A 24,678-nucleotide genomic window follows, 5' to 3' on the forward strand; every position below is an offset into this window, starting at 1 on the left:
ACTGTAGATTATAGATGCGGACACACTTCTCTTTTAGCTCCGTTTCTTCCGTCATGTCAGAATTATTTGCAATGAGACATTTCCTCCATGACATCAGCAGTTTTTTTTCTACTCCCATTCAAATGCCTGAAAAATATACTGTACACCCAGTTGGTGAGCACTGCAAACCAAGTGTTTGCAATTAAAATAAAACTTCAAACAGTTCAGTGTTATTGGTTACATGGCAGAGTTGGTAATCTGACTCCTAGGGAAGTAGATTATCCCAGAACAGAAAGCCAGTCACATTCACACAGTGCCCAGTGCTCCGGGAGACATAATGACCTATTAGACTAAATTCCAAACCCCCCCCCCGCCCCCTCCCAATGCCGTGAGGGCCCTGCCAGGAACGGGTGTAGTCAAACTGCTACAAACTCATGAGCAAAGCCTTTACTACAGTGTGTCACTTGGGTGAACTACATGGCAGCAGTTGTTACTGGACAAGCAATCCAGAAACCCAGGCTAATCTTCTGGGGACATATGGGTTCACCATTGCAACCATTGGAATTAAATTGAAGAAATCTGGAATTAAGCGAGTCTCTGTAATGATGACCACAAAACCATTGTCGTTAAAAACCAAACCAATCTGGTTCGCTCATGCCCCCGAGTGATGTCAGAGGTAGGTTCTTTACTCAGAGTAGTATGGGCGTGGAATGCCCTGCCTGCAACAGTAGTGGACTCACCAACACTAAGGACATTCAAATGGTCATTGGATAGACATATGGACAATAAGGGAATAGTGTAGATGGACTTTAGAGTGGTTTCACAGGTCGGCGCAACATCGAGGGCCGAAGGGCCTGTACTGCGCTGTAATGTTCTATGTTCGATGAAGGAAATTTACCGTCCTGACCTGGTTTGGTCTACATGAGTTTCCAGGCTCACAGCAATGTTGTTGACTCCCAACTGCCCTCTGAAATGGTCCAGCAAGTCACTCCTTTGCATCAATCCACCACAGCAAAGTCAATAAGGAATGAAACCATATGGTCCCCTCAGCGTCGACCTAGGCACTGGAAACTACAATGGTGCACCCAGCCCCGTTGACCCTGCAAAGTTCTCCTTACTAACCTGTAAGGATTAATCCCCAAATTGGGATAGCTGCTTCACAGACTAGTCAAGCAACACCCTGACATAGTCATGCTCACGGAACCAGTCCGTACCATGTCCCAGTGTGAATAATATCAACAATCACCATCCCTGGGTATATCCTTTCCAATTGGCAGGACATATCCAACAGAGGTGGCAGCACCATGGTATACAGTCAGCATGGAGTTGCCTTGGGAGTTTTCAACAATTCACTCTAGTTACATAAAATCTCATGGCATCTGGTCAAACATGGGCAATTAGGTCTCCTGCTGATTACCACTAACTGCCCAACCCTTTTCATTTCCACTTTCAGCTGATGAATCAGCACTTCATGTTGAACATTTGGAGGAAGCACGAAGGGCATCAGTGGTACAGAATGTACTCTGGGTGGAGGACTTCAATATCGATCACCAAGAATGGCTTGGTAGTGCCAGAAAGTACATAGATGCTAATCTGTAGCAGGTGGTGAGGGGACTAAGAAGGAAAAACTGCTTGACCTCACTTCACCAATTTACCCGTTGACAGTACTGGTAAGAGTGACTGCTGCACAGTCCTTGTGGAGACAAAAGCCCCATTTTCATATTGAGAATACACTCCCAACGTGTTGTGTGGCACTACCATTGTGCTAAATGGGGTAATTTCAAACAGATCTTGTAACTCACAACTGGGAAGCCATGAGGTGTTGTGGGTCATCAGCAGCAGAATTGTAGTCACCACAATCTGTAACCTCATGGCCCAGCATATTCCCCACTCTACCATTACCACCAAGCTAGGGGATCAACCCAAGTATGCAGGAGGAGGAGCCAGGAGCAACACTAGGTATACCTAAAAAGGAGATGTCAGCCTGTTGAAGCTACACCATAGGACTGCTTTCATGCCAAACAATATACGCAACATGTGGCAGACAGAGCTAAGCGATCCCAAAATGAATGGGTCAGATCTAAGCTCTGCAGTCATGCCACATCCAGTCATTAATGGTGGTGGACAATTAAACAAATGACAAGAGGAGGTAGTTCCACAGATATCTCCATCCTCAGTGCAAAAGACAAGGCTGAAGCATTCACACTCATCTTTTGCCAGAGGTACTGTGGATGATCCATCTCAGCCTCCCCAGCATCACAGATGCCATTCTTCAGCTAATCTGGTCCACTCTACATGGTATCAAGAAATGGCTGATTGCATTGTATACTACAAAGTCTCTTGGCTCTGGCAACATTCTGGCAAATAGTACTGAAGACTTGTGCTCTAGAACTAGCCGTGCACCAAGCCAAGCTGCTTCAGTACAGCTACAACACTGGGATTTGATGATCAAAAAAGTGAAAAAAGCCAGTTCTATTTCTTTCCTTCTATCAGTCTGGGCTAGATTTGAACACTGATCCCCAAGGTGTTTAAATAATTCTTCCAAAGATCTATCGTGAAGCAATGCATAAGGAGTTATAAATCCAGCAGTAACCGTACAAGAGACACCTTGGCTGGCAATCCCTCAATTTCAATTAATATCAGAGCCATTGATGGAAAAAAATTATTTAATTTATTCAGATATTTCAAAACATAAAAACGTATTTAAATTTCTACTGAAATCTTATTTAAATTTCTACTTAAATTGTAATATGTCAATCAAATGTCAATCAGTTCAGGTACTTAAAGATGTGCACTCATATTTTAATATATTTACAAACAGTGTAACTAAGACTGTGTCATCTGTACAACAGCGTCATTCAGTCCAGATATGGTTCAACACCAAACTGATTAAATAAATATGAGTAAGAGGGCGCATTAGAAACTTGAACGTGAAATGAGGAAGTCCATAAGATTATTTCAGTCTTGGTTGTTGCACCTCATGCCCTAGTGTTCATGATTGAAAAGGAGTTTCTTTCAAACTGTCCTGTCACAACCCATCTTCTGTCCTTCAGATTTCAGACTCTATTCAATAATTGGTCATAACGTCAACACGATTGGCATGGTCTCGAGTCTTAAAACAAGACTCCTCTGGGCCCATTGATTTCTTTCCCCATGGCAGAGTTAGTTATACACAAAACATCTGGAGACTGCAGCACCTCACATCTTTAAAATGGTCCACTTTTGTGAGGCTTAGATCCAAGAAAACAACAGGTACACTTGTGCATCCTGCAAATAAATGCCACGGGACCATGTGAAATCGATCACGCCCCATCCCGACTGTCCATTCCTGGAAGCCATCTTGTGTCATTGCATGTTTTTCACGGCTGCAGGGATTGCTGCCTTTAGGGAATCGGACATCATTGCAGCGCAACCTGATAATGCCCCCAGAAATTTGAATTCCAACTTGGAAAGGTTTGTGGAAAAGTTAACCTCCATTCCAAGTGATGCCAGCTTACCCACAGTGCACGGGAAGTTAAAAGGAATAGTGCCCCATAAATGCTGCACCGCTTTACAGGCTGGTTACAACAGAATCCATTGGGTTTCCTACAGTGGGATAAGGAGGCAGAGCAGCAAAAGGTCAAAACCCCTGAAGCATGTCCCTTTCCTGCTCAACGTCTTAGTGAATATGCTAATTCCAGTGAGAAAATGGTGTCGTAAGCTGGATCGCCATCATCTCCGAGCACTTTGATCATTTCTATGTAGCTTCACAGAGAACTACTGAAACACAATTAAAAATCCCGTCGATCAGAAGCTGGGTTTGTATTCCAATTTGATGCCCTGTGATCAGCCCAGTGATACTTGCTCGGTCAAGCGCTAAACATTCAAAAGGACACCCCAAAATGCATTCAACAATTCTGCTTCAGAATAAAAACATTTTAAAAATGTAACACTAAACACTACAAATGTTTAGCATATCCAGTCAAAAGCGGTTTACGCTGGGGTCTGGATTGTCTTGTTAGTATCCTAGTGGGTTCCCTATCTCAGATGTGCTGATAACCAGTTCAGGCTTCTCCCAAGAACAAATCGGCCCAGACTAGTCTTGCGCACTAACTAGTGTCCACTATTGGAACCACACTGAAAAGTCCTGGGGAATTAATGGCTCAATGCAGTGGGGGGGGGGGGGGGGGGGGGAGAGAAATAAAACTGATCAGTTCTACAGAATCATTCAAACAACTTCACTTTGCTAATCAATATTTCAATTTTGAATGAGTTTCCTGGATCACGCTAAATTCTCTATCTGCACAAAGGTCTCAATAGTGACAATGAGATGCACGAAAATGAAAACAATTTGTGCCCTCCCACAAAACATTTGAAGGTTTTGGGTGAGAGTTGACAAATCACAGCGGAGCGACAGGCCTGATCCAGTTGAATTGTAGATTCTGTAGCGGAGACCCTTTTTTTTTTTTACAAACATGTAGGACAAGTGTCAAAGAGCAGGCAGTTGTTAGTGTTCAGCAAAAATCTAAAGAACAAATCTTTTAATAACAGTTGATGCTAAACTCGTCCTTATTTACGCAGCCGGCAGCTACCTGGCTTTGGGTAGCTTATTCCTTTCATTTGATTTGCTCCTCATCCCATTTGTCATTTTATTTAGCACACCATTGTGATTGGTCGATGATGCAGACTTTGATTCCATCCTCCCATCTTCCACCTCCTCAGCCTCATCGCTTTCTTCATCATCACTCCTTTCATCCTTGTCAATCTGTAGCAGATCCAAAAACAAGCTCTCAAATTTCCAAAGGGAGTCTACACATTAAATAATCAGTCACAAAGTTATCCATTGCAAGATCCCCTCCGCTGGCCTTCTCTGCAATCTCTCTGTAAAGTCTACATCATTCTGTTAGTCCCGTTAATCCCCCCCGCCCCCCCACCCTCGGAAACCTCCCAGTCTCAGGTGGGAGGGGGAAAGGAGCAGAGTGGAGAATAAACACCCCACTACTCAAAGAATATTCTGATCTCTATCCGTAGGGAATCCAACAAGATAAGATGGGAATACTAAACGTGAAAGAGTGCTGCTCAACCAAACTGGATCATTAAGCTCTCATGCCGAGATCTGCAATTTCCAACAGAATCTCAATCCCTGGGCAGCATGGTGGCACAGTGGTTAGCAGGTTCGATCCTGGCACTGAGTCACTGTGGAGTTTGCATATTCTCCCCGTGTTTGCGAGGGTTTCACTCCCACAACCCAAAAATGTGCAGGTAGGTGGATTGGCTACACTAAATTGCCCCTCATTTGGAAAAAAATACTGGGTACTCTAAATTTATTAAAAGAAAAAGAAAGAAAATGGCGAACTTAGTCTTCTGACATTGGAATGACTTCTTAACAATGGGATGAGGGGGTTAGATCCGTTTATGGATTGGAGTTGGAGGGTAAATTTGTGTGATATACTTAAAATGCGAAGTACTTCTTAAAAAAAAGATTATAGTCTCCTCAATGTTGGGCAGCACAATGGTGCAGTGGTTAGCACAGCTGCCTCACAGCGCTGAGGACCCGGGTTTGATCCCGGCCCTGGGTCATTGCCTTTGTGGATTTTGCACATTCTCAACGTGTTTGCGTGGGTCTCACCCCCACGACCCAAAAGGGTAGGTGGAATGGCTGTGCTAAATTGCCCTTAAATGGAAAAAAAAAAAGAATTGGGTACTTTAAATTTTTAAAAAAGGAAAAATATCTCTTCAATGTTCATTAGTCATCTTCCCTGTGATCAGGAATGTGATTGCTCACTGCAGATCCTAGCTCCATTCATATTGCCATTTGCTCTCTCATCTAAAGACTTGTCATCGGGGCAGCACGGTGGCGCAGTGGTTAGCATTGATGCCTCACAACGCCGAGGTCCCAGGTTCGATCCTGGCTCTGGGTCACTGTCCGTGTGGAGTTTGCACATTCTCCCCGTGTTTGCGTGGGTCTCGCCCCCCACAACCCAAAGATGTGCAGGGTCGGTGGATTGGCCACGCTAAATTGCCCCTTAATTGGAAAAATGAATTGGGTACTCTAAATTTTTTTAAAAGAATAAAGATTTGTCATCATAACTCTCATTTGGGCATTCTGTTAATCTGCTGTCACTGGAAGGAGAGATTTGGGATCATCTCATCCATTTGGGACCATCAAGCTCTATTTCCAAACTTATGGTTCCAGTTGATGAACGACCGAGCCCAGTGAGGCGAGGTCAAAAATCCTGTCGTGAAACTGAGCCAACTCTGGTAACCAGCCAGGTTCACCCACCCCAGAATCGTTGCTGCCACCCTCAAAATGTCTGCTCACTGTGCATTTCCAATTCATTTCACACGCAGCATATCCTTACCTTCCCAACAAACACAAACTTGGCTACCATCCTCAGGATGAGGTAGGCCCAAAATATGTGTAACAGCTGCAGGATCATCAGGAGAACGTTGAAAAAATAGTAACCAAAGAAGGGCCGGAAGACCTCCATGGAGTGGTAGAAGGTGGTATAAATTACCCTGCAAATGACAGTTTACAACAGTTAGCATGTGTGCCAGGGAAAGACAGCAGCAAACAAGAGATCGAGGGACCTCAATTCTCACATCTGTTGGCTCGAGACTCATGGGTGCACTGGCACTCGGTTCACTCTCATCTCTGTGGAATGTGCGCTGAATGCCGGTACATTGAGTAAATTTGAGGAGATAGATTTTTAACCAGTAATGGATTGAAGGATTATGGAGAACGGGCAGGAAAGTGGAGTTGAGACTGAGGCGATCAGCCATGATCGTATTCAATGGAGGAGGGGCTCGAGGGACCGACTTGCCTAAGCTTGCTCCTAGTTCTCATCTCAATAACCGTATCTCTCTATAACATGGGTTGCTGGTGGGAAGATTTTATGTTCAAAGGATGGCGCCTGGTGGGGTGGGGTTAAAAGGATGTTTTGCATGGAATCTGTACAGCAATTTGCATGTACTAAAGGGGTTCAGCTGGGCATTAATAGGTCAGAGTTCACAACAACAGTTCCTTATCAACTTTACTCCCACCTTGGTCAGATATTAGGTGATTGTGGGCAGCATGGTGGCACAGTAGTTAGCACTGTTGCCTCTTGGCGCCGAGGACCCAGGTTTGATCCCAGGTCACTGTCTGTGTGGAGTTGGCACATTCTCACCGTGACTGCGTGGTCTCATCCCCACAACCCAAAGATGTCCCACGTAGGTGGATTGGGCACGCTAAATTGCTCCTTAATTGGGAAAAAGAAATTGGGTATTTGAAATTTAAAAAAAGATTAGGTAGTGCAGAGTTAAGGGCCAGTTGTACCTAAACCAGTGGGAAACTTTGGGCAAGATTCTCTCAGCACACGCTGGGTCGGCGAATCGGCGGGCCGGGTGCGATTTGCATGACGCCGCCCCGACGCTGGTCCACCAATTCTCCGGTCACCGGAGAATCCGCGCCACTGGCACGGCGCCGGCCCCCCCGGCGATTCTCCGCCTGGGATGGGCTGAGCGGCCGCACAGAAAATGCCCGAGTCCCACCAGCGGCATTCACATCTGGTCTTACCCAACGGGACCTCGGCATCAATCCTGCCTGGGGCGGCCTGGTGGGGGGGTCCGACCCGGGGGGGGGGGGGGCTCCACCGTGGCCTGGCCCGCGATCGGGGCCAACCGAACGGCGGGCCGGCCTCTCGTAGTGGGGGCCTCTTTTGCTCTGCGCCAGCCCCTGTAGTCCTATGCCATGTTGTATTGGGGCCGGCGCGGAGAAAGGAGCTACCTCGCATGCGCGCATTCGCGCCGGTCGCAGCGCATATGCGCAGACCCACAGCGCCCATTTGACGTCGGTATCAGCAGCTGGAGCGGCGTGGGTCGCTCCAGTGCCGTGCTGGCCTCCTGTAGGGCAGAGGATCACTACACATAGCGGTCCGATGACACCGTCGTTAAACTCTCCAGTTTTTACGGCGGCATCAACACTCTGCCTTCAGATGGGAGAATCCCGCCCCAAATATTTATTGTAGGCAAACCCATAGCCATTCTTCGATGTATTCAAGTTCCACTAGCATTTTGCATGTCTAACCTCTATTTGGTGCATTTGTCGACAACTAAAGAGTAAGGAAAGTTGCCAATGATACCCACTAGCTCTAAAACACAGATACACGCAGTCAACTTAGAATTAAGATTCAAAACTAGCTTTGTCTTAAAGCTGCCCCAAGAAGCTGCTGTGCCATCAAGGCTCTGATGGTGGCATTACTGAGCTTGCACAGGTCACTTTACTCAACAGCACCACCTGTAGGACCTCACATTACTTCACCCCAACTCTCCCATTACTGTCACAAAGGCTGCAATGAACAGCATAGGACAGAATCCTCCCATTTTGAGACTAAATGCTATGGCAGGGACGGGAATGGCCGGTGGGAAAACATACCAAAACATCCAGCCCGGCCTCATTAATTATGTACCCGGGTGTTTTACGCCGTATTCAACTGCAGGGCAGGCCGGAGTGGTGCGTAGTCCATCGTCGTGTCCAGGTACCATGTTGAAAAGATGCCCAACATCACTGACCCACTATTGAAGAAAGAAGATGGACCTCGTGGAGCATCGAGATCGGAAGAATGGGCCTTCTGGAACATTTGAGACTGGAAGATGGACTTCCTCCACGACACTGAATCTGGAAGTTCCGCTTGCAGATGCACCCCTGGCCAACCGCTTTGGCTCCAGGGTTGTGGGTGGCCTCCATCCTGAGCTCCAAATGCAGACCCAGCCATTGTTTATGCGGTCCTGACATCTGTACACCACGTTCTGAACGCGTTTCACACCGGTGTGTTTTCCTGCCGGCATCGTGGAGAATCTGGTGTTTGTGCGGGGACGGTGTTCAGGCCTTCATCTGCATCCCCCTCTGTAAATTCACACGGGCGTGAAACAGATTTATGGGCCCTCCCGTCATATTCTCTCCCAGGCTTGGGGGAAATATCTCTGTCGGGTCAATATTTCCAGAAGTTTCTGTTTTTATTTGTCACCTTTGTTCAGTTTTCAAGATTGGAGTTTTTAAAAGAGTAGTTTAGCCTTGGGCACAATTAACATTTGCAAGCTTAATTGTGGATTTCTACTTCGGTTGGGACAGTCATTTAAATGAAATGAAAGAAAATCGCTTGTCACAAGTAGGCTTCAATGAAGTTACTGTGAAAAGCCCCTAGTCGCCACATTCCGGCCCCTGTTCGGGGAGGCTGTTACGGGAATTGAACCGTGCTGCTGGCCTGCCTTGGTCTGCTTTCAAAGTCAGCGATTTAGCCCTGTGTTAAACAGCCCTGTTGCATTTTGTAACATGGCCAAGGGCATGAATCTTAGGCCCGATATACAACGGGACACTTTAAATTAAAACCCACAGTCAGACAGGCCTGATGGGAATTTAAACAGCCAAGTTTGAATATACTGAACAGCGACAAACAGCCAGGGTAAGTCCGGGCCTGTCCTGTAAACAGGAGATCAGAACATAATTGGCCCCATTCAAATAGATCAATTGTTGTGAATTGCCCAGATGAAGCCAAACCTTCGGGCACCTAGATTTCCCATCATTACCTTATATGGGATAAGATTACATATGGACAATGCACCAGAGGAGGGACATCTGGGGCGGTGGTGGTGGGGGTGTGAAAAGAGTTCCTGGTGTTCTGCAGAGTTGCAAACAGCAAATTCCATTGGGTGTTGTGACCCCTGCCCAGCGACCTCATTGGTTGAGGGCCAGAGAAACCTCTGGAAGGGGCAGAGAGGGGGATAAGACGACACCCTGGGACCCTTCCCAATGAATTCCTGATGCAGAGGCAACAGAGAAGACTCGACGGCAGACAAAAGTACGGATAGAAGACGCGTGCAAGATCCACCTTCGCCGACGAAGATGACCGAGGTTCAGAGGATTGGACCCGCAGCTCGATTACGTCCATCAGCCCCTGTAGTATTAGAATCCTGGCCACGTTATATTTGGGAGGATACATTGGGTTTGAAAACAAACTTGTGTTGAATTGTTAACTTGTGTCTTTCCTTTGGTCACCTCACAAATAAGGATGCCCGGGTAAATGATTTGAATAATAAACTTGTTAGAGTGTCTGATAATTTCCAGATGATAAGGAACTAACAACTGGGACATATGAAGGCTTTTACACCTGAAAGCTTAACTTGGCTGACCGGTGGTTGTGTGTTTTCAGCATTTTCTGCTCAAAATCACTAGAGTTGTTGGTATTTAATTCTCGCCAATTTTTTCAATCCTGTGTAGCACTCTGGCTACAGGCCCATCAGTCTTCTGCTCTTTCTGAAAGAGTTGTTTACTGTAATACATACCTGCAGGCAACTAAGACCAGAATCATGCATCCGTACACTCCACATCAGAGTGACAGGAATGATTGCCAAAAGATTCAACAAGGGCATTGTCCCTCCCTTGATCTATCCCAGCATTTGCCAAGCAAAAAGAAAGAAATAAAAGAATTGGCCCTTCAGCAACAAGAATCCTATTCATTGCAACCTGTGTGACTTTGGGGCTAGTAAGAGTGTTAAAATGGGCCTTAATTAGAACTGCAGGAGCACTGCTTCAAGGGTAACTTTTTAAAAGGGAATTGGGTAGATAATTGGAATGAAAGATTGCCAGAGCAGGAATGAAAAATTGCCAGAGCAGGAGAGTGCAACTAATTAGATAGCTCCTTTAGAAAGCTAGCACAGGAACAATGGGCCAAATGGCCTCCTTCTGCACGCTATGACTCTTTTCACAGTGCTTCTAGAAAGGTTGGGTCTCATGTCCAGGACAGTTGGCAGCCTTCGATAGACCTTTGTCTTCGTTCTGGAGTAGAAGAGCTTTGTTTCAGCTTGAATGGTGGTAGATTGTTTTCTCAACCCTATTGGACAGTCCCCAATCACCCAGTGTGGAAAAACATAACATCTCCAAGTAAAGAAATACTCACACGTTTGGAAAGATGATCAGTCGCGTAATCAGAAAGACCACAGAAAAGGCCACAAACAGCACGTCACAGCTCCTTCGCCATCCTGCGTAGTTCAACATTTTCGCACACTGCAAATTCAATAAAAAGGCTAAAGGATTCAGGTCTTGGATTTACTCCTCAAACACAGGGTTCATTTCAGATTCCTCGGTGAACATTGGCTGATTAAATATTTGGAAAATTGAAGCCATTTGTCTTCAGTCCCAACCACAAACTTTATTCCTCAGTCACTGACTCCACCTCCTTCCCAAACAGCGTCTGAGATTGAACTGGCTGGCTTCTGACCTTGGTATCTTATTTCATCCCGATGTGAGTTTCCGACCTCATATTCCCAAGGCCATTCTGTGATATCATCTGTTTGTGCGCCACCTCAGCTCACTGCTGCGAAGGTTCAAGACCTTGACTATTTTGATATCTTCTTGATTGGTTTCCATGCTCCACCAATAAACCTGAGCTCATCCAAAACTCTGCAACTTGTAACCTAATTTGCACTAAGCCCTGTTCACCCATCACCAGTGCTTGCTCTCCTATTCTACTAGCACCTGCACGGAATCACCTCCATTTTGAAATTTGCATCCTGGTGTTCAAATCTGCCCCCGGGCCTTACCTATCTCTATAATCCTCCATCCAGCATGGGAGAAGACACTGGTGTAGTGGTAACATCACTGGACTATTAATCCAGAGGCTCTGGGGACACAGGTTCAAATCCCACCACTGCAGCTGGTGGAATTTATATTCAATGAATAAAACTTGGACTTGACGAGCATGAACGGATCATAGATTGTCATAAAACCCATCTGGTTCACTAATGTCCGATAGGAAAGGCAGCCCTCCATCCTTGCCTGGTCTGGCTGTGACTCCAGATCCACAGTGAAGTGGTTGACTCTCAACTACCCTCTGAAATGGCAAAGCAAACCTCTCAGTTCAAGGGCATTTAGGGATGAGTAATAAACGATGGCCCCGTCAGTGACACCCACATACCATGAAAGAATAAAGAAAAAGTACAATACTCCGAGATCTCTGCATTACTCCAATCTCCCCCAGCTGCGATTTCCTTTGCTCCACCATTGGAGCTTAGAACCTAACCCCTGGCATTCCCCTATTAAAACTCTCTGCCTGTCTACCCTTTTGACCAAGGTTATTGGTCCTAATATCGCTACATGGCTGTCAAATTATGTCAGCTAACAATCCTGTGAAACACTTTGGGATGTTATATTAAGTTGAAGCTTCTATGAAAGGTGTTATTTTCAGTGATGGACTGGGACTGTTGAGTGTCAGGTGCGCTGGAGTGAAACCTCTCCATGTTGGGCCCCTGAATTATACATCACACAGAAAATTCTATACACAACACAGATTTTAATGAGTCAGACTTGTTTTTGGCCTCTCGGATGTTACAAAACTGGTGCTTTCTGGTGAGAAGTGTGGGCTGGGAAACAGTGGCATTGAACATGCCGACGAGATGTGGATATAACCACCTCCTCTGCCCATAACCTTCCCCTTAGACCCTCCGCAACTCCGAACCCACGTCAGATCAGCCAACACAGCACAGACTGGTGATCACAACTTGCATTTTCCAAATGTGTATGACACCATGCGGTGCATTAGTCTATCTAGCCAACAAAAGCTTGTACATGACACTTGACCATATTTTCATTCTGTGCTGGTCAGTTTCCAGTCAATTCAACAGCAACAACATTTTAATAGCAAGTTCCAAACCTTACCACGGATTGTTACAATCCCAATAGAGACTGATAACATTAAAAAAAAAACGAAATTTGAACTTCCAGTCAGTAGCTAAAAGGATAATCTGACAAAATTTCACGTTTTAAAACTTTTACTGTAACATCAGACTAAAAACATTATTGACTAAACATTACTTTTGTAGGCAACTTGCACTTTATACCATGGCACAACTGAAAAAAAAACACCTCACAGGTATACTTTACATTGCCCTTTTAATTCTCCCCAAATCAATCAAAAATTATTCTCAACCTGGTAATTTCTAACCCCCAGAACTGTCCTTTACGGTGAGATTATTACTGGAGATTCTCCCTCTAGCACAAGCTAGGTGAATCGTCCAGCCTGGTTTTAATTTCCCGTGCATTGGTCTTTTCAATCCGAATGAGTTTACAGTCGCATTCAAGCACGGTGAATCTGGCCTTGAGCTGCTTTCATTACCCCGGACCCTGGTAGACTAACCGTGGAATAGAGCTATTGGGAAACCTTAGAAGCCCTTCCCTTCTCAGAACCCATTTCCATGGCAATATGAATAATGTGGGCTGTGTATCCAGGTAGAAATGTTGATTAACTATCCTCGAAAACTGGGGCGGCACCGGTTAGCACTGCAGCCTATGGCGCTGAGGACCCGGGTCACTGTGTGGAGTTTGTTTCACCCCCACACCCAAAAATGTGCAGGTCAAGTAGATTGGCAAATTGCCCCTTAATTGGAAAAAAAAATGATTGGGTACTCTAAAAATTCAAAGAAATTTTCAAAAAAACCTATCCTCAAGAACCACATTCTCAACACTAGAACTTTAGAAACTCAGTCTATTCACTGTTAGCAGGTAGTCCTTTGCCACTGTCTCCAGATGTGAACATCTTGCACCTTTGCCCAGTAAAATAACCTGAGCCCCCATTTAATCTTTAACAAACAAACCACTCAGGCAGGCTTCAGAACAGGTCATGTGATCCCCTCATTTTACTGCAAGTTGACAATTCCAAAACAATCTTACAAATCTCGCAGTTGTAGCAGGATTCAAAATTTACAATTTGTTTCACGAGCCATCTGTGTGAGATTTGGAAACTTCACCCAAAATTAGCCTGCCGAGAGCCCAAATTCCAAACTGACCCAATCTGGGAAAATCGGGACCTATCCCAATAGACCAGTGGGAGACAAGAATCACTATAGTGTTACATCTTGCAAAAGTATCTCACCTCCATAATATAATCAGATGCATCATGGACTAACATCACTAGGGTCCCCACCCGAATGTAGTTTGCACAGTAGGAGAAGCCAATCAAAAAGATGGTGGCAATGTGGTGAATAATCTGCTCCTTGAAGTCCTGCAGCAGAAGTAAACAGAAGCAATTTAGATTCAAGCTAACAGAACACACAACCCTGGAGATCAGGTTAAAAGCAGACTAAGGCCTTAGAGCAATGAGTATTTCAGACAATTTCTCCAAAACAACTAGGATCCACCGTCCCTAGAGTTTGCACACCTCTCCAGATTTTGAACGGCACCCGACCTGAAGCTGGGTTCAAATGGGTTTGGATAATTTCCCATAAACAGGACAAAGCTGAAAATGCTCAGGTCTGGCAGCATCTGCAAAGGGAGAAATAAAGTTAACACTTCAAGTCTGTGACGTTTTATCAGGTTCTCTGCTTAATCATAAAGGTGGGATTCCTCCTGATTTGTACACCTGAAAACATGACTTAAAAATAAATTATAATCCCTGTAATTATATAGGGGAATGTCATACCAAGGAAATATTCTGCAGAAACAGGCCATACAGCCCAACCAGTCCATGGTAGTATTTATGCTCCACTCAAGCCCCATCCTATCCAAATCTACCATCATAACCAACTATTTGTTTCTCCCTCTCTTGTCTAGTTTCCCTTAAAATGCATCTATGCTATTCACTAATGACTGTATGGTAGCAAGTTGCAATTCTTGAGTAAGGAAGCTCTTATGAACGGTGTATTGTATTACTTTGTGACTAGTTTATATTGATGGCCTCTCCTCGTGTCCTTCCCCACAGGCAGCACCATTTTTCTCTGCATCAACCCTGTTAAAACCGGTCATAATTTGAAAAGCCTCTCCTTGGGTCACCTCTCTTGAGAAGAGGAAGCTGTATACCCACACATTTTTGGTATCATCCTTGTAAATACGTTTCTCCAATGCCTCCATATCCAAGAACTGCTGCACATTTCTCCCAAGTGTAGTCTAACCAAAGTTCAACATAGAGTTTGCATCACTTCCCTACTTTGCATTCTCGCTCTCGAGCAATTGCCAACTTATGGCATAACTTAGAAAATGTTGGAAAAGCTCAGCAGCTCTGGAAGCATATGTGGAGAGAGAAACAGAGTTAACGTTTTGTGTCTATATGCGCTCTCTGAAGATTCATACAGACTCGAAACCGTTAACTCGGTTTCTCTCTCCCCAAATGCTGACAGACCTGCTGAACCTTTGCATCATTTTCTGTTTTTATTTCAGATTGCCAGCATCTGCAGTATTTTGCTTTTATTTTAGTGTTTAATACACAACCTTTAGTGATGGTTGCATTTGTACTCAGATCCCTTTGCTTCTCTACCTCACCCAAACTTGCAACATCGAAGAAAGAATTGATCTCCCTATTCTTCCTACCAGAAAGGTACTACATTTATCAGTGTTGAACTTAATTTGCTAATTAGTTGCCCATTCTGCAAGTCTATTAATGTTCTCCTGTAATTAGGTGCAGTCGTCCTCAGTATTGACAATCCTCCCTAATTTGCCGTCATCTAAAAACTTTTCACTGGAGCAAACTACTTTTACACTGGAGGGGGCAGGAGTCCAGAAGCACAGTCCAATGAGGAGAGAGTTAAATTCAATAAGACTTTTAATGCATCAAATCCCCACTGTGAAGGGGGCCATTCGGCCCATCGAATTAGCACCGGTCATCTGAAAAAACACCCTACCTAGGCCCACTACCCTGCCTTATCCCCAGTTAACCTGCACATCTTTGGACATTAAGGGACAATTTAGCATGCCAGTCCACCTAACGTGCGTATCTTTAAGACTGTGGGAGGAAACCAGAGCACCCGGAGGAAACCCACGCAGACACATTGCTTCTTAATCGAATTCTCTGTTAGCATTCAAAATTGCAAACCTTGGTCAACCTTCAATCCAAGTTTGCTGTCAGCTAATCAATACTTGTCTCGTTAGCTCCTATCCTCTATGCTCCAACCTTGCTTGATCCAACACTGTGGGACCAGGCTCTTCAGCCAGTGCTCCACACAAGAGAGCCAACTTAAGGTGAGCTGTTGACCTTGCTAGAAATATTTATTTAAGACTCTTGATGATTGCAACAAACAAATAGGAAAGTTTCAGAAGCCGGTCTCATTCTAAATTGTTTCTTGAATTATGTCAGCCAGTCACAAACCCCTGGACCAGCAGGCAATCCTGACAGAAGCTGGTCTTAAATATCTCAGAGTGACGCCAACAGTTCTGGCATTTAATACCTCAATGAGATTTTAAACGAGGTGGAATGAAGCCCAAGATTTCAGTAAGAGCAGCACCAGGTGATTTTGGTTGCATTGGTCCAAGGCTGAAACTCAACTCCAATCGCTAATTCAATTCTCTGTGTCACGTGATGCTGAAACAGGACACTGAAAGATCATCTTGTTCCACTGGTAACTCCTTCGGGGGCTTTTGATCTAAAGAAACAAACTAAGCCATGTAATTCCAAACATTCCCTTCCAAAAGTGAGCCGAGTGTGTTCAAAAACGATAGTAACTTTTAATGCAGAAGCAATTCAAAACTGAAGCTTAAAAAAAATCTAAGTCAGATGTGGAGATAGCGGAACAATAAATAGAATCTATGATTGAGAGACAATTGTTGAAGTTAGTGTAAAAAAACAATGTCAAATTAAGTCCACAAAGTCCACAGCCAAAATGTTTAGGTTAGTGGGGGCAGAGCACATCCTTACCAACTCCCAAAGCCCCGCTGCCATTTTATGCATCACTTGGAAGGAATACCCACCTTGGGAGAGCTGCTGGCCATCCAGTTCCTTCAGCAATATTGCTGCAGCGGCCGGATCCCTTATTATTGTTACTACTTTTATTCATTTACGGGATGTGAGAATCGCTGGCTAGGCCAGCAATTATTGCCCATCCCTTGTTGCCCTTCAGAAGGTGGTGGTGAGCTGCCTTCTTGAGCCGCTGCAGTCCTTGAGGTGTAGGCACACCCACTGTGCTGTTAGGGAGGGAGTTCCAGGATTATGTTGAAGGTGCTAAACAAATGCAAGTTATGATCGTTGTTGAGAAGATGTTAATGTCTATCACTAATAGATCAGGAAGTCACTTACTTTCCTCTTCACATCCAACGAGACCCTGAGGAGGAGGGACCAGTAGAAAGCCAGCTCTATCATATAGTACCAGTAATGGGAGGGCAGCAACATCTGAAACAGAAGCAGGAACTTAAGACAAATAGGGCTAAAAACTGAAACCAAGATGAGAGCAAGAGATACAGCACGCAAAAGTATTTTGTATAAAAGAAAACAAAACAGGGTTAAGCACTGAACCAAATTCAAAATCTAGATTTGATCCCGCATGTTTCAGGAGGGGGAAGAGCAAAACAATCAGGAAGTAATGACCGACCGGTCATGGCCCATAAATCAGGAATTTGATTTTTAAAATCTTTTCTGCAGAGTGTTTGCAATAAGATTCATAGATTATCATAGAATTTACAGTGCAGAAGGAGGCCACCTGGCCCATCGAGTCTGCACCGGCTCTTGGAAAGAGCACCCTACCCAAGGTCAACACCTCCCCACAACCCAGCAACCCCACCTAACACTAAGGGAAATTTTGGAAACTAAGGGCAATTTATCATGGCCAATCCACCTAACCTGCACATCTTTGGACTGGGGGAGGAAACCGGAGCACCCGGAGGAAACCCACGCACACACGGGGAGGACGTGCAGACTCCGCACAGACAGTGACCCAAGCCGGAATCGAACCTGGGACCCTGGAGCTGTGAAGCAATTGTGCTATCCACAATGCTACCCTGCTGCATAGGTTGTAGTTAGCGGTTTCATACATGGAGTCAGAACGGCACTGGAGGCAGCCGTTCAGCCCATCACATTCATGCCAACTCTCCTCAGAGTAATCCTCGGACTCATTCCGACAGTAGTTTGCGTCCACCAAATTTCCTTTCGAAATCATGGATCATCTCCACTTTCAGCTCCCCCAGCAGTGAGCTGCTGGTCACCATTAACCTCTCTCCTTCAGGCACAGCATCCGGTCTCAAACGATTCCAGGAGTTTACATCAGGTCCTAAATTCCCCTTTTCCCAAGAGTGGGCGACATAAACCAGGCAACATTTATTGCTCTAAATCAGAGTCAATCCATGTGAGCAAGACTGGGTGGTCGGTCCATTTCCATGAAGGACATTAGTTGTCACAATCCAGAAGCTTTCACATTCATTTACTCTGACCATCCCACAAATTAACAATTTTATTAATTGCCATGGTGATTTAAATTAATGGCCTGTACAATGGCCACTACATTGTCCTCTATATCTGCCCTGTAATCTTTTATACATCAGCAAACATCACCTCAGACAGTAAAAGGGCCTCAGCCTTTCCAGACTTCACCATAACACAATCATTTTGGTGGCAGGTCACTGCACCATGTCTCCTGCTGGATTAACAATATCAATTGAACATGCTGAGAATATTGCTGGGGATAGGTTGCCCACTAGGGGATTGTTGGGATAGTTTAAGCATCGCTCCTTGGATAGATTTACTTTGGAAACACAGCCAGTACATACTTGCTGAGGGTATCCTTTCCAGCACTCCTTTTGATCCCAGAACCATGGCTTCTGTAAACAAAAGACAAGTGTATTGCAGTGACTGACAGGCTGATTGGAGAGGTGGGTCAAGATAAATGTTGATAAAAGGGATATAGGAACAGGCGAAATAACAGTAATGAGAACTATTTGCTAGCACCGAGGGCAAAGGTGGATGAGCCAAAATGGCCCATTTCCCTGTCTTAACTTGTGTTTTTCTGGATTTTCATTACAGCCACATCTTTCACCTGTTAAGACACCTTCCTGCTCAGCAAGAACCTAACAATTGAAGCATAAGAATTTGTTACACTCAACTGGGTCCATGCTGGAACTTTGGTAACCCCTTTAAAAACTATTGTTGCCCATGATTATACTGAAGAATAACGTACCCTTTAATTTTTCAGTGCACTGCACAACCGATTAAGTTCATGGGGCCTTTAATTTTTTTTTTCCCCAAACATAGCCACGCACCAGTGACTTAGAGTTTGGGTTGTGCATCCCATGTGGAGTCCTCTTGGTTACTGTGCATCCACACAGCTTAGTGGGAGCATTACTCAAAAGCCCTATATTTTGTTCAGGATACTAGAACAACTCAAAACAGCAATATTCTTTCACTCATTTTCTCCCCTTTTGACATTGAACTGACAGAGAAGCCTCCACCATGTTAGTTCATGAGAATCTTCCGAGAGGGGTGTATGGGTGGAGCAGGTAGAAGATTTGACAGGGCCACCTACCCCATCGTTGGGTGGGGAGCATCTCAGGTACCAAAGGTTTCATCAGAATGGAGCTGGGAGTCGAGGCAGGGAGAATCGTGTCAGACAAGGGGGGTAGGTACATAATGGTGAGTGGGAAGCTGGAGGGGGTGCAAGTGGTACTTGTGAACATATTGATGCGACCATCAATTCACTCGAAGACACGTGGAGAAGTAAACTGGTTTTAATCAGCTTAGAACTGTGCCTGCCTGTGACTGGTACAATACTGAAGGCGGCCCCGCAGGTCAGCTGCTCTTATACTCCCTCTAAAGGTGTGGAGCCATGGGCGGAGCCCGTACATGCCCCAAAATATCCCCCTGTGGGTGAAGCCACACAATGGCCCATAAGTGGAACCCACAGGGTTAATAACATAACATAATACAGTGCACTGGTGAATTATCAGAAATTCTACATTCACCACATTCACCCCCTGTTTAAAAAATGAAGTCCGGGGGGGGTGACGGGCTCATAGATTCAGTCGGTCCGACTGCCAAAGCACTGGTGTTGCAGCCGCTTCGGGTGGCTGTGGAAGCGGGTCCGAAGCAGGCACAGGCGTGGACTCCAGGAGCAGCTCTTCGATACTGATGAATTATCAGTAATTATACATTCACCACACATATATGCTCCAAATTGGGACGACGTGGAATTCATGAGGCGGGTGTTAGGCAAGATCCCAGATTTAGAGTCACATAACCTGATCATGGGAGGGGACTTCAACACAGTCACTGCTCTGAAATTGGACCGGTCAATATCCAGGACAGGGAGGAGGCCGGCTGCGGCAAAGGAATTGCAGGGTTTTATGGAACAGATGGGGGGGGGGGGTGTAGACCCATGGAGGTTTGCACGGCTGAGGACGAAGGAGTTTTCCTTTTTTTCTCACGTCCACAAGATATACTCTCCCGTCGACTTTTTTGTTCTGAGCAGGACGCTAATACCGAAGGTGGTGGATACTGAGTATTCGGCAATCGCAGTGTCAGATCATGCCCCACACTGGGTGGATCTACGGGTTAGTGTGGAGAGGGCAACGCCCGCTGTGGAGTCTGGATGTGGGGTTGCTAGCGGACGAGGCGGTTTGTGGGCGGGTTAACAAGTCCATCCAGAACTAACTGGAAACAAATGATACGGGGGAGGTCTCTGCAGCGACGGTCTGGGAAGCTTTGAAGGCAGTAGGGGGAAGTCTCTGCAGCGACGGTCTGGGAAGCTTTGAAGGCAGTGGGCAGAGGGGAATTAATCTCGATACGGGCCCACAGAGAAAAGGCGGAATGGGCTGAGAGGGATAGAATAGTGGAGGAGATATTCCAGGTGGACAGGAGATAGTCGGAGGCCCCGGACGCGGGGTTATTGAGGGAGTGGCGGAGGTTACAGGTGGAGTTTTGGGGGTGGGGGGGGGGAAGCACCGGGTCTCGCTCTACGCAGGTGACCTGCTCTTGTACATTTCAGAACCGTTGGAGGGGATGGGGGTAGTAATGCAAATCTTGGGGGAATTTGGCAGTTTTTCGGGGTATAAATTGAACATGGGGAAGAGCGAGATGTTTGTGATCCAGGCAAGCGGGCAGGAAACAAGACTGGGAGAGCTGCCGCTTCGAATGGTAGGGAAGTGCTTTCGATATTTGGGAATCCAGGCGGCCTGGATGGAGGTACTACACAAGTTAAACCTATCCCGGTTGGTAGAACAAATGGAAGGGGACTTGAAGAGATGGGACATGCTCCCACTATCACTGGCGGGGAGGGTACAGATCGTGAAAATGACGGTCCTCTCCAGATTTCTGTTTGTCTTTCAGTGCCTCCCCATCTTCATCCCCAAGGCCTTTTTCAAGCGGGTGAATAAGATTATTTTGGGCTCTGTGTGGGCGGGTAAAACCCCGCGAGTGAAGAAAGTGTTGCTGGAGCGCAGTCGGGGGGGGGGGGGGGGGGGGGGGGGGAGGGTGGGTTGGCGCTGCCAAACCTCTGCAATTACTACTGGGCGGCTAATATAGCCATGATTAGGAAGTGGGTAGCTGGGGAGGGGTCGGCATGGGAGCGGATGGAGGTGGCGTCATGTAAAGACACCAGTCTGGGAGCATTGGTAACGGGACCTCTGCCGTTCTCGCCAGCCCGATACTCCACAAGTCCGATGGTAGAGGCGTCTGAGGATCTGGGGGGCAATGGAGGCGATATAAGAGAGGGGAGGGAGCATCGATTGGGACCCGGATTTATAACAACCACAGGTTTGTACCGGGTAGGCTTGATGGCGGGTTCTGGAGTTGGCAGAGGGCAGGAATTAGCGCCTGGGGGATGGGGGATCTATTTATAGATGGGAGCTTTCCCAGCTTGAAAGCTTTGGAGGATAAATTTAAATTGCCACCAGGGAATGGTTTTAGCTATTTGCAGGTGCGAGACTTCCTGAGAAAACAGGTGCCGGCCTTTCCGCTGCTGCTGCCACGGGGGATACAGGATAGAGTAGTTTCCAGCACCTGGGGTGGGTGAGGGGAAGGCATCGGATATTTACCAGGAGCTCTCAGAGGTGGAGGAAACTCCAGTGGAGGAGCTGGAGGGCAAGTAGGAGGATGAGCTTGGTGGAGAGAAGAGGTGGGTCTATGGCTGGATGCTCTAAGCGGGGTTAGTACCTCCTCATCATGCGCCAGGCTTAGCCTGATACAATTCAAGGTAGTCCACCAGGCTCACATGACAGTGGCTAGGATGAGCAAGTTTTTCGGGGTAGAGGACAGGTGTGCGAGGTGCACGGGAAGCCCAGCAAATCGTGTCCATATGTTTTGGGCATGCCCGAAGCTTAGAGGGTTTTGGCAGGGTTTTGCGAAGGCAATGTCCATGGTACTAAAAACACGGGTGGTGCCGAGTCCGGAGGTAGCGATCTTTGGAGTGTCGGAAGATCCGGGAGTTCAGGGGGTGAAAGAGTCCAATGTTCTGGCCTTTGCCTCCCTGGTAGCCCGGAGACGGATCTTGTTAATGTGGAGGGACTCGAAGTCCCCCGAGCGTAGAGACCTGGGTTAGTGACATAGCTGGGTTTCTCAGTCTCGAGAAAATAAAGTTTGCCTTAAGAGGGTCAATGTTAGGGTTCACCCGGAGGTGGCAGCCATTTGTCGACTTTCTCGGGGGAAATTAGAATGTCAGCAGATGCAGTATCCCAAGGAAGGGGGGTGGGGGGGGGGGGTGGGCGGCGGATTGTTGCTGTTTGGTTGAGGTGTGAGAAAATTGGGCTGGGGGGGGTGGAAATGTTTATTTTGCCATGTGGATGTTATTATTTTTGTTAATGTTATAAAAAATTTCAATTACCTCAATAAATTTATTTAAAAAAAAAAAAGAATGGAGCTGGGAGATCTGCGGTTAACCATTCCCCTCTATTGAGAAGCAAGTTAGCGTTCAAAGAGGTTTGGGAGATCAGGACACCGGTATATTATTTCTTAGTCCGAATAAAGCTCGTAGCCTTCCAGTTGAAGTAAATGTTTTATTGAGTAAGTTTGGTCTCTCTCCAGAGAGATGTTACATCTGAGCTGTCTGTCTGTGTCTGCCACTAGCTGCTATTCCTGTGAAGAGAGAGCTCCTGGCTTCCGTCTGTCTATTTTATACATCTCTAGTGCTCCGTCTAGTGATTAATGTAGTGTACTTACATTAACCCCTTGTGTACATACAGATATGCAGATCACTACAACCAGAATGTAACTTTTCTTGCGCATCTGCAAAGTACGACTACTACAGACAATTAACAAAGTGGTGTGTTATCGGATGTGTCACATGGTGTTGTTGGGATGGACAAGCCTTACGTTCTGTGCAACACCCAACAGAGTGGGCTCACAAATCCCACAGTTGGAAGATAGCTAACATGAGCATTTAACCAAGCCACACAAAATTACAAGAGTTTAAAGTGCACTGACCGACTCTGGAAAACTTTGTTCAAGCCTCGGTTGGCTGGAGCTGCTTGGGACCTGCAGCGAAAGAGAACCCGCAGGCCCCAGCCCAGGGACACCATGCACCCAGGGCCCAGTGAACCTGATGGGCCAGAGGGAAGGTAAGCATCTGGGTAAGTGCATGCAATTTCAAGGTCCCCGCTCTGGGAGGTGAGCCAGGTTGGGGTTAAAGAGTCGGATCCGTTTGAGAAGACGGGGAGTGTCTTCGAGTTGGCCGGGAGGATTGGAAGTGGGGGGAGGGGGTGAATGTTGGGAGGGGGTGAATGTTAGGAAGGGTGTCTCATGTGGAGCTCAATCTGGGGGTTTAAAATAGTTACACTGAAGTTAGAAGTGGTTTTATTCCTCTTTCAGAGTAACTACGAGGGTAAAACTGGCATCTGAAATTATCGATTCAAATCGCTTTGTTTGACGGTTCCTAGCCCAGCGCAATTGTCCAGGGAAAGTTGGCTCTTCTGCACAATTACTGAGTAAATCCTTACGTGGGAACTTCCTAGAGGGATTCGCCAGTGCACCTTTGGGTACTTCACAAATTCAACGCTGGGGAACCAGAAAGTCACAGGCTATTATATCTTTCAGAAAAGAGGGAAAAATAATTGAATCAAATCAGCACTCTCCAAGTCACCAGCCATAAATATGGTCTTTGCTGATGAAAACAGGCGCTAAAATGGATAGTTCACTACTCTGCAGCTTAATGCAAAACATCTGTTACCTGAGAACCAATTAAACCTTTGTACTAAAGTACAGACAGTAAAAATTACAGTAAAACAGAATCATGATAAAATGCCTCATGGGAAGTTCAGAACATCCATCGCTATAAGCTTGTGACTTTCTTCTCTACCATCCTGCCTTTTAAAATATTTGTTTCACTAGGATGTGGCTGGCTATCAACAAACACGCTGTAGAATTAACCATCAGAAGCAGTTGCAGTCACCATGGCAATCCCAACAAGAGAAGGGGATGTGAGGACAGCATTAGGCCTTGCCTGCCAAGCCCTTTAAAGCCTGGGCATTTTTCCAACACGGCTAACAATGCAGTCAAACAGGGAGGATTTATACTTACATCGAGGAGCACACAGAGGCCAGCAACAAACGCAAGCAGGTAAAATGCAAACCTCCAACTGCAACAGATAAAGAGAAGATGTGCTCAGAAACACAAGCAGCCAGAACAGTCAAAGTAAAGTAAAAGGGCAAAAGCCCCTTTACTCCGTCTGAAACCTTTGCTAATGTAAAAGCTTCAGTTACTAAAAACAGATCAGAAAAGGAAGCAGAAATTCCCTCTCACCGACCCATACATTGGGTGGGGTCATCCTTGGACTTGGCAATTTTGCCGAGGTTTTGTTGATGAAAGTACAGATGTTCCAACCCATCCGTAAAGCTCTGGTAAAACAGGCTGGAACATTGGTTACATGATGCTCCTGAGGGCACAGATTCTCTCCAGGCTGCAACATCACAAACACAAGCTGCTACTGGGATATTGGTTTGTGTTCAGTTGGTATCCTCCTGTTCCTGACTCACATCGCCACGTATGACATGTTAGACAGACGAGG

General features: G+C 46.0%; 1 protein-coding gene across 1 annotated transcript in view; it reads right to left on the reverse strand.

Moving 5' to 3' along the window:
• Positions 1 to 2,627: 2,627 nt before the first annotated feature.
• Positions 2,628 to 24,678, reverse strand: part of cers4a (ceramide synthase 4a) — a 58,076-nt gene continuing 36,025 nt past the window's right edge. Inside the window, exons 5-11 of the mRNA XM_072482638.1 lie at positions 24,192 to 24,249; positions 18,458 to 18,508; positions 16,995 to 17,087; positions 13,866 to 13,994; positions 10,896 to 11,002; positions 6,321 to 6,477; positions 2,628 to 4,723 (exon numbers count right to left, since the gene is read on the reverse strand). Coding sequence (XP_072338739.1) covers positions 4,547 to 4,723; positions 6,321 to 6,477; positions 10,896 to 11,002; positions 13,866 to 13,994; positions 16,995 to 17,087; positions 18,458 to 18,508; positions 24,192 to 24,249 — 772 coding nt within the window. The 3' untranslated portion in view covers positions 2,628 to 4,546. The remainder of the gene's footprint in view (positions 4,724 to 6,320; positions 6,478 to 10,895; positions 11,003 to 13,865; positions 13,995 to 16,994; positions 17,088 to 18,457; positions 18,509 to 24,191; positions 24,250 to 24,678) is intronic.

The sequence above is a fragment of the Scyliorhinus torazame genome, chromosome 18, assembly GCF_047496885.1.
Source record: "Scyliorhinus torazame isolate Kashiwa2021f chromosome 18, sScyTor2.1, whole genome shotgun sequence".
Classification (NCBI taxonomy): Eukaryota; Metazoa; Chordata; class Chondrichthyes; order Carcharhiniformes; family Scyliorhinidae; genus Scyliorhinus; species Scyliorhinus torazame.